Source organism: Gymnodraco acuticeps, unplaced genomic scaffold (genome assembly GCF_902827175.1).
Source record: "Gymnodraco acuticeps unplaced genomic scaffold, fGymAcu1.1, whole genome shotgun sequence".
In the NCBI taxonomy this organism is placed as follows: Eukaryota; Metazoa; Chordata; class Actinopteri; order Perciformes; family Bathydraconidae; genus Gymnodraco; species Gymnodraco acuticeps.
Window position 1 is genome coordinate 9,428 of NW_022990498.1, and position 10,573 is coordinate 20,000.

A 10,573-nucleotide genomic window follows, 5' to 3' on the forward strand; every position below is an offset into this window, starting at 1 on the left:
ATCAGCAGGAGAGGACTCTTTAAAGTAGAGACACTACACACTGATATACACCTGAACATCAGCAGGAGAGGACTCTTTAAAGTAGAGACACTACATACTGATATACACCTGAACATCAGCAGGAGAGGACTCTTTAAAGTAGAGACACTACATACTGATATACACCTGAACATCAGCAGGAGAGGACTCTTTAAAGTAGAGACACTACATACTGATATACACCTGAACATCAGCAGGAGAGGACTCTTTAAAGTAGAGACACTACATACTGATATACACCTGAACATCAGCAGGAGGAGGACTCTTTAAAGTAGAGACACTACATACTGATATACACCTGAACATCAGCAGGAGAGGACTCTTTAAAGTAGAGACACTACATACTGATATACACCTGAACATCATCAGGAGAGGACTCTTTAAGTTGTATTCTTGTCATTTGTGCCACTTTTGTCCTAGTTTTACTGCTCATAAAGCTAATAGTATAAATCATAACCCCAATCTCAGTTTTACCTGCTGAGAGAACGTCATTCCTGCACATAACCACATGTTTTTTTTTGTCAAAGGACCTAATTTACACATAATTTAAACCTATTATTGAGTTGAAAATGGCAAAAACAGTAGATGCACTAATTACAACGTGCAAATAAGCAGATTATATCCTCTAACATTATTTTCTTGTCTCTCTTTCTGCAGGATTTCCACGGAGCATTCGCCAAAGCTTCAGATCCGGAGTCACAGCTACCTGCGGGCGGTGAGTGAGGTTTCCATCAATAGGAGTCTGGACAGCTTGGACCCGGCAGGGCTGCTGGCCTCGCCTAAATTTCGCTCGAGAAACGAGAGCTACATGAGAGCCATGAGCACCATAAGCCAGGTTAGTGGCACCCAGAGGCCCCTGTACCTCCATGGTTATGTCCAGCGAGGTCGTGCAGGGGGGGGGTGAATCCAATCCTTAGCCTGAAATAAGTATGAACAAAACCAAAATCTCCTAATTAGTGTATATGTGCTGTTTTCTGGAGCGCAGATGATTACAGCCGTATTCAGATAATTACAGGATTTACCCCAACATGCTCCTTCTGCTGCGGCACACTCAGTGAGGCCTCTCTCAGTGTTGCATCTGCTATGCAAGAGACGGGAAAACAAGAATTAACATGAAAGCCAAATATGAAATCTGTGAATAAGTGGAATCTGGATTGGTTACTACTGTCGCCTCAAACACGTTCTCATGAGGAGAAACCGTTGCAGCTTCAGAAACGATATATGGTGACAAATCACAGGCACCTGTCAGTCACCCTGGCTTCCAAATGATTAGCCTTTTTTGACAAGGCAAGGCAAGTTTATTTATATATCTGCTTTCAACACAATTCAAAGTGCTTTACAAAAATGAAAGACATTAAGAAAATGGCATTTAAAATCAGTCATTAAAAGTAAAGATTAAAAGTTACAGTGCAGTGTGAGATATGAATAGTTCGATGAAAAGCAGCCTGGATTTAAAAGTAGTGAGAGTTGCAGTGGAGGTCTCTTCTGCTAAATAACACGTTAGTCATTTTGGATTTTGAGCCAGGCTTCGTACTCTAAGAAGTTATCTGGAGTGACAGGCGAGCTTAGCTTACCTTTTCACCCGGGGTAACGAGGATATGAACTCCTCTCCAAAGCCCCGGGGAAACACTCTGCCTCATCTGCTGAATAAAGGACCCGAGGGACGGCCCTTCAACTCCCGGCATGGAGCAGAGCCACTGAACAAGAATGAGGTTCTCTCTCTCTCTCTCTCTCTCTCACTCTCATATCTGACGTGTGAACGTAACACACAAAACAGACTGTTAACATCGAGGTCCACAAACCTTACTGACTCCAAGCTCTGCAGTAAATACTCCCACTGTTCCCCTCTCCACTTTCACTCACCCAAACCAATCACTTAACTCCCCGAAGCAACATCCCATTCCTTCGGCTGCTCTGTGTTTTTGGACAAGGGCAACTTGAAGGAATCGAATGTCCTCACAACACAATCTGTATTTTTACGTGAGACACGGTGCAGGTAGTTCCTTTGAGTCGCATACCAACTCCCACTAGTCGTAGCTTTGACACTTCCTAATTCTCACCTCTAATAACAGCACTAGTATTTCACTCTTCTTCCCATAACGTGATTCCTCCCCCTCTGCACTCCCTGGACGCTCTTATTTCCACTATATGCATTTATATACGGCATAAAGCTTCACGAGGCAGTTTGAAGGAAAAATGATGACCCAAAGAAGACTAAATATTAGTTTCTGTTTGTCAGATTTGATTCAGAAGAACTTCTCTCGGTAAATAGTTTTTTGAGGATCTTGTTCAAAACATCATGCACTAATCATGCATTTGTTATTTCTCCGTGAGCAGAGAGGTATCAATATCCCAATAACAGAACTTATTATAATACGGTGAATCAGTCTCATATTATTCTGGAACACCGTCTTCTTGTGGATCACCCAATTAGATTTTAAGTGTTTGTGCTTAAAACTCCTGCCTACTGAAGCTTTAATCAGTGCTTCTGTAATGTATTGTCCCTTTTTAGTTGTTTTGCACAATGCTGGGGTGCATTTTATTCATATTCCCCATGCACGGACTGTGTGTCTTTGCGTGTCCTCGTCCCCAGGTGAGCGAGGTGGAGGTGAACGGGCAGATCGAGGCGGTGTGTGAGGCGGTGTTCAGTGAGATGGAGTCGCAGGCGGTGGACGCTCTGGACCTGCCGATGTCCGGCTGCTTTCGCATGAGGAGCCACAGCTACGTCCGTGCCATAGAGAAAGGCTGCTCGCAGGAGGAAGAGGAGGGAGGAGGAAGAAAAGGAGGCGTCGCCAACTCCCCCCCGCGCACCACCACCACCGTCAGGACCATCCAGAGCAGCACAGGTCGGTGGGACTCATGTACTGATGAACATGTGTGAGCATGCATAATCCATGGTGCATTATGAATTAATATGTGTGCATAGAAAGTATGTATAATACATGTTATGCAGTATGTAGGTACCTATAGTGGCTGACAACGGCCTAAAGCCTTTCTATAAGAGAAAAACAGCTGCAGCTTCAGAATCTAAAAACACTAATGTTCCTGTACACATGAAGAAACATCTCCAGCAACTTGACAACACATGCAGCGTTTAGAAAACATTCAGCAACTTGAGGAGACATGGCAGCGTTTACTAAAAGCTACAGAAACCAAACGCTGAAGAAGCTCAAAACACAACGGAGACCAGGGGACACTAAAGAGTGACGCGCACAGCTGGGAGACCAGGGGACACTAAAGAGTGACGCACACAGCTGGGAGACCAGGGGACACTAAAGAGTGACGCGCACAGCTGGGAGACCAGGGGACACTAAAGAGTGACGCACACAGCTGGGAGACCAGGGGACACTAAAGAGTGACGCACACAGCTGGGAGACCAGGGGACACTAAAAGGTGACGCACACAGCTAGGAGACCAGGGGACACTAAAGAGTGACGCACACAGCTGGGAGACCAGGGGACACTAAAAGGTGACGCACACAGCTAGGAGACCAGGGGACACTAAAGAGTGACACACACAGCGGGGAGACCAGGGGACACTAAAGAGTGACGCACCACAGCTGGGAGACCAGGGGACACTAAAGAGTGACGCACACAGCTGGGAGACCAGGGGACACTAAAGAGTGACGCACACAGCTGGGAGACCAGGGAACACTAAAGAGTGATGCCACACAGCTGGAGACCAGGGGACACTAAAGAGTGACGCACACAGCTGGGAGACCAGGGGACACGAAAGAGTGACGCACACAGCTGGGAGACCAGGGGACACTAAAAGAGTGACGCACACAGCTGGGAGACCAGGGGACAATAAGAGTGACGCACACAGCTGGGAGACCAGGGGACACTAAAGAGTGACGCACACAGCTGGGAGGACCAGGGGACACTAAAGAGTGACGCACACAGCTGGGAGACCAGGGGACACTAAAGAGTGACGCACACAGCTGGGAGACCAGGGGACACTAAAAGGTGACGCACACAGCTGGGAGACCAGGGGACACTAAAAGGTGACGCACACAGCTGGGAGACCAGGGGACACTAAAGAGTGATGCACACAGCTGGGAGACCAGGGGACACTAAAAGGTGACGCCACACAGCTGGAGAACCAGGGGACCACTAAAGAGTGACGCACACAGCTGGGAGACCAGGGGACACTAAAGAGTGACGCACACAGCTGGGAGACCAGGGGACAATAAAGAGTGACGCACACAGCTAGGAGACCAGGGGACACTAAAGAGTGACGCACACAGCTGGGAGACCAGGGGACACTAAAGAGTGACGCACACAGCTGGGAGACCAGGGGACACTAAAGAGTGACGCACACAGCGGGAGACCAGGGGACACTAAAGGTGACGCACACAGCTGGGAGACCAGGGGACACTAAAGAGTGACGCACACAGCTGGGAGACCAGGGGACACTAAAGAGTGACGAACACAGCTGGGAGGACCAGGGGACACTAAAGAGTGACACACACAGCTGGGAGACCAGGGGACACTAAAGAGTGACGCACACAGCTGGGAGACCAGGGGACACTAAAGAGTGACGCACACAGCTGGGAGACCAGGGGGACACTAAAGAGTGACGCACACAGCTGGAGACCAGGGGACACTAAAGAGTGACGCACACCAGCTGGGAAACCAGGGGACACTAAAGAGTGATGCACACAGCTGGGAGACCAGGGGACACTAAAGAGTGATGCACACAGCTGGGAGACCAGGGGACACTAAAGAGTGATGCACACAGCTGGGAGACCAGGGGACACTAAAAGGTGACGCACACAGCTGGGAGACCAGGGGACACTAAAGAGTGACGCACACAGCTGGGAGACCAGGGGACACTAAAGAGTGACGCACACAGCTGGGAGACCAGGGGACACTAAAAAGTGACGCAAAAGTGTGTTTTGAGCTTCTTGCAGCGTTTTGTATTTGCATCGTTTCTCCTAATGGGAATGTTCCGGTCTGTTTGAACCTGCTGGCCACCGTAGTTACCAGCAACAAAACAGATGAATTATTTCTGCAGTCAGCGGAAAGAGATGTATCCTTGAATGAAGATTGAACCAGCAATCAAATCATTTCTATTTGATAAATCTTCTATATTAACAAAGGGAAGAGTTGCCTTTGTTAGTAGACGGGGGAATAGTTTGCCGACTATAAAACCCTATTATTATCCATCCGACCCAGTTTCCCTCTCAGACACAATATGATGAATGCAGAACTGTTTTTCCCACGTAGCAGCTTATGTGCGCTGTAAAGCTCGCTGGCTGCTGGATCTTATTTTAGCCTCTTGTGAGCCTCATGGTCTGGAGCGCTTGGCTTTCCAGCATGCAGTATTGATGCTGAGTGGAGCTGGCACTGGGCTTCTATGTTTCCTCTGCAGATGTCATCCCCTCACATCGTGAACGTTGAGTCACTGTCGCCTGCTTTCTCCTACTTTCCTCTTTAATTATGACAATTAAAACACAGCTTTCCCTTAAACCTCGTAGACAGGGTTTCAGTCAGCTCGTCAAACACATTAACTGCAAATTGGAAGATCAAACAGTTCAAGCGTCTTAAAATTGATCCTGAGCAAACATTTATTTAATGCCGTTTAAGCCTCGCTGCTACTGACTATAATGTATTCCGCTAGTGAAAGAAATTTGAGGATGCGTCCCACTATTGTAATCATTTCTATCGACGATTCAGAGTAACAGCGCAATTAAGGGCAGTAGAGGATTCAGTTAATTGTTGCGTTGTGTGCTGCTGGTGGTTATTGATCGATAAAAGCAGACTGATACGATCAGGAGGGGGACATTTGGAGCCGGTTCCCCCGAGGAAGGCAGAGATAATGAAGCCCATCTATCAGCTGAGGTTGTGCAGGAACTAAACTCTGTTTTCCAGACGACCATGCTGCTGCACCTGATAAAGGATGCCTCGCTTTCCTTACTTTAGGGCAGTGGTTCTCAAACTTTTTCTGTCAGGCCCCCCCTTTGGAGAAAAAAAAAAGTCGGGCCCCCCCAACACAAATAGTCAGACTCAAGTGGCGGCGCCAGAGATTTATTTTGGGGGTGCTGTGGGGTAGCTTGACGTTTCATAGAGGGTGCTCAAACATTTAGGGTTTCCCATTAATGTCCCGGGCGCTACAGAGGAATGTTCTACTGCAACAATCCCCACGCACATAGACAGTGTGACAGTTACAATGAAGGCTCGAGGCATATAGGTGTAAGCAGGGGTAAAGTGCTATTTTATAGGTGGTGTGTGGACCTCACATAGGGGGGTCCGGGGGCATGCTCCCCTGGGAAGATTTATTTTTAAATATTGAAGTTAAAAGCATCAATCTGGTGCACTTTGAGAGCAACATGAAGAGATCTATGGATTCATCTCTCAACACCCAGATGAAACAGAACTGTAAACAGATTTACTTTTTCTTTATGGATATTTTACAAATCACTCTCCTTTTAAACTGTATTCTTGTTTTAATGTCATATACTATTTCATAGCTGTTTTTCATTTATTCTCTTATTTTTTTATAATTATAATGATCATATAAACGTGTGCCTCGGAAATAATTGTTTACATTAATGGTAACCAAACCGTTTGAGACCCTCTGAGATAACACTGAGAGAGTCCTTTAGCTCACTGAGCCTCTCAGTCTGACAGGAGAGGACTCTCCTCCACTTTGTTGTTAAAAAAACTCCTTATATCTGTTAGCGTAGCTCGCTAGCACCAGAAGCTAACAACAACGATCTCCGGTACCGGTGCGCTCTCTCTCTCTCTCTCTCTCTCTCTCTCTCTATCCCTCTCTCTCTCTCTCCTCTCTCTATCTCTCTCTCTCTCTCTCTCTCTCTCCTCTCTCTCTCTCTCTCTCTCTCTTCTCTCTCTCTCTCTCTCTCTCTCTCGCGCGCACACAGAGCTGAGCTTTAATGAAACACAGAGACCCAGACGGAATAGCACTGCATCATATTATTTTCAAATCAATAATTTTTCAATTTTTTTTTTTTTTTATAACCATTTTTCCTCCATGGTCTCTCGCGCCCCCCCTGGCATGCCTCTGCGCCCCCCACTTTGAGAACCACTGCTTTAGGGTAACTTTAGAGAGGTAGTTACCTGTACCCAGGGACGTGCACAGACATTTGGAGGGGCTATTGCTCTAAACTGGAAAAAGGCCCCCCCCCCGAAAAAAATATAAGATCAAAACGATTATTACATTAACTAATTTGAACTAATTCACAGCTAAGGCAACTACTTGCATTCGGTGACTTGATTTTCAAAATGAAAACCAGAGAAATGTTTTGTTTTGCGGTCCATATCTCATCAAAATATCTAATGTTAGAAACTACTAAAGAATGGGGACAATTCAATGTAGTTTGACCTAACTGCTGTGCAGACATACTGATAAAATAGGGCTTCTATAATTACCTTAAATAAACTCACTAATTAATTAAACCAGTTCAACAGGCATTATTCTTATTCTTATCATTCTTTATGAGCGCAGTAACGGTAAGGTATCTAATGGACTTATTTATTTAGGATTCCATAACTTAATAACAGAGATGGTCAAATTAAAGTAGAGACATGGCAGAAATCCTACAATGAAGCGGGACAGTGAAGTGTTCTCCGTGAGAGGGCGATCAAGAGAAGAGAGCGAGCGGCGCGTTGAGGGAGTTTACCATGGATGTTTAATAGGAGTTCACGGAGCAGATGCAAAGACACAGAAAGACAGAAGCACAATAACAAGTATATGTAGGTGTTTTTTGTAAATAACCGATAGTGTCAAGAGGAAGAAAAGTCCCTGCCATGAGAAAACTCAAAATCCATTTTCCAAAATCCGACACTAGAGGTGGTCTCAACGCACCGGCACCAATACAGTAGCCTATATACATATTATATATATAATATATATACATGTGTAATCACACACTTAGCGATATTGAACATAAATAATAAAAACGTAGGCCTACCTGGTTTAAAACACTTGTGTGGCTGTGGAATGAGTTCACACCCTTTATATATACAGTCTATGGTTCACACTGAAACGAGTTCTTCATTCAACATTTCGCAGGCAATTACATGTAAGAAGAAGAAGAAGAAGAAGAAGTAGTAGAAGAAGAATGAAGCTGGTGGGTTTCCCGCAGCGAGACACTACAATACTAATTGTGGGCTTATCATGTTGATTCGACCACAACAGAAAGAAAAAAAACCTCTCGCTCTCTCCAGAGGGGCAGGTCAGCCAAAAAGGGAAAACGGGTCGTTGCCCGGGCAACAATAGCCCGTACCTGTGCACGTCCCTGCCTCTCATTAAGCACATGCAGGCAGTAACCTACACACCAACAATGAAACACATGAGCACAGCTTAAAAGAGCCTGGAGTATTAGCCTACAGAAATACAATCTGATCCTTTTACAACAAACACTATACGCTCTTTTTAGGTTTCTACTAACATTGTAATCATGTTAGCCTTACAGCTGTTTGCAATTCAACAAACATCCATTTTTGGCCCCCGAGTGATAAATGGACGTACAGAGAGGAGATGTGACGGCTCTGATATTCCCACATTATGTCTCCGTGTGATTTGCCGTCCACTTCTTGGGACGATTGAACTCCATTTGCCGTCTAAAAGCAGCGTGACAGGCAGAGTGATGAACGAGGGGCCGATGTGCACGGCGGTATGTGGTGAAGGTGGGGGATTGCCTCAGATTACTGTCATAGTTGTCCTGCTGCGCCATTCATCACCTCCTTAGATCTGGAGCACACAGTCGTCAGTCACTGTAATTAATTAGCTTCCTCTCCTTTTACTCCTCCTGGGAAACGGCTGTGATTGAAGAGGAGAAGATCTCACTCTGACTCTGCACGTCTTGCTTACTTGCATATGCCATGTAGGAGTTCACATAATTACCATTTTCTGCACTGTTTATGCAGCATGTGGGAAATGCAGGTGGTCTCGGACCCTTTAATCAACACCGCTAAGCAGAATCAGGGATTAAGCTAATTGCTTTCTATCGGTAATGTCAAGTGATTTGCATGTTGAGCTGTTTGAAGGTGAGAAAATGGGACTGTAGTGAGAAGGAAGCTAAGTTATTTAATTTAATGTTTTGGGTCGTTGAAGCGCCTGTCGGCCACTGTACCTTTTACAAACTTCAGAGAATTCAGGGAGCTGCTTGTTTCCCTACTATACAATGCAGCACACACACACACACACACACACACACACACACACACACACACACACACACACACACACACACACACACAACACGTGCATTCATGCATTTCTCTGGGAATCTTCAGGGTGCTCGACGTGAGAAGTGAAGACGTTGTTGTGGTGAATGTTGCATGATGTTTCAAAAGCAGCCTGTGCGTTGTGTTCCCTCTCGTCCCTGCGGCAAACCACCACGATATCACACACACACACACACACGCACACACACGGGAAGGTGAGAGACCTATCAGATTCCACTCATGCTCCCCTCCAGTTGGCCCAGTGCGGCGCTCCAGCCCATTATTATTGATGATGGTTTAATCCGGGGGAAGGAGACGGAAGAAGACGCTATCCTTTGATCTGCTCTCTTTGAACGTCAAGTGGCTGCTTTCACTCAGAGCTACACACACTGCAGACACGCTGTCCTCCACAGCAGCTCCAACTATGGAGCAGATCCTCTTTTACAGCTTGAGAAATCCATAGCAATCGGTTGATGTGAGCGTTTTAATGCCTCAAAAGCCCTGGGTTGTGGTCGAATTGTCAGAACAAATCAGCTCCTATGTGTTTTCCTAACCACTATTCCTAAACCTCAGGGTGAAACGTGATGGGGTTAGGGAAATATGTGTAGGAGAATTCATCAGGACTGCAGTGGCACTGGGAGACGTTTCATTTCAATCTGTTAGGAAGCTTTCTAAGCAAAATTGGCGATTCGTCCACTTCCTTCACTTCATGCCCAACAGATCCCCCCAGCAGTGAGACGTGTTGGGTAAATCCCCCTGTTGCTTCACTGGGAAGACAAATTGACCTTCATTTAGAACATACAGATCTTAAGACTGGGAAATGTGCCATAGTTTCTCTTCCTCCAACCCTCCCTGGATCTCTGACCTGCTGCCAATTATCCAGCCTCATTTTCCCACCATCTACTTTTCAGAGGTGCTGAGGAGTGGTTTCCTCCCCTCCCCTGATAGGCTACTGGACAATGTTAAGTTGAATGCTTAACACATTGTACATGATAGCCTAAGGGGCGGTACATCTTTAAGATCACAACAGAGCCGGCCAGCTAACCAATCAGAGCAGACTGGGCTCTGGTTTCAGACAGAGGGTGAGAATAGGTGCTGCAGCACAGGCAGTATGAGAACAATAAAGAGCTGTTTGAACATTAAAGCATGGAGACATGTAGAGACACTACATACTGATATACACCTGAACACCAGCAAGAGAGGACTCTTTAAAGTAGAGATACTACATACTGATATATACCTGAACATCAGCAGGAGAGGACTCTTTAAAGTAGAGACACTACATACTGATATACACCTGAACATCAGCAGGAGAGGACTCTTTAAAGTAGAGACACTACATA

The 10,573-nt window shown here is 45.9% G+C and overlaps 1 protein-coding gene across 1 annotated transcript; it reads left to right on the forward strand.

Moving 5' to 3' along the window:
• Positions 1 to 696: 696 nt before the first annotated feature.
• On the forward strand, positions 697 to 2,885 carry LOC117552840 (disks large-associated protein 1-like; the record flags this gene model as incomplete). The annotated part of the gene is made up of 2 exons (XM_034226505.1): positions 697 to 874; positions 2,633 to 2,885. Coding segments are annotated over 2 exons (431 nt in total), but the record flags the coding sequence as incomplete, so codon positions are not given.
• Positions 2,886 to 10,573: the final 7,688 nt, after the last annotated feature.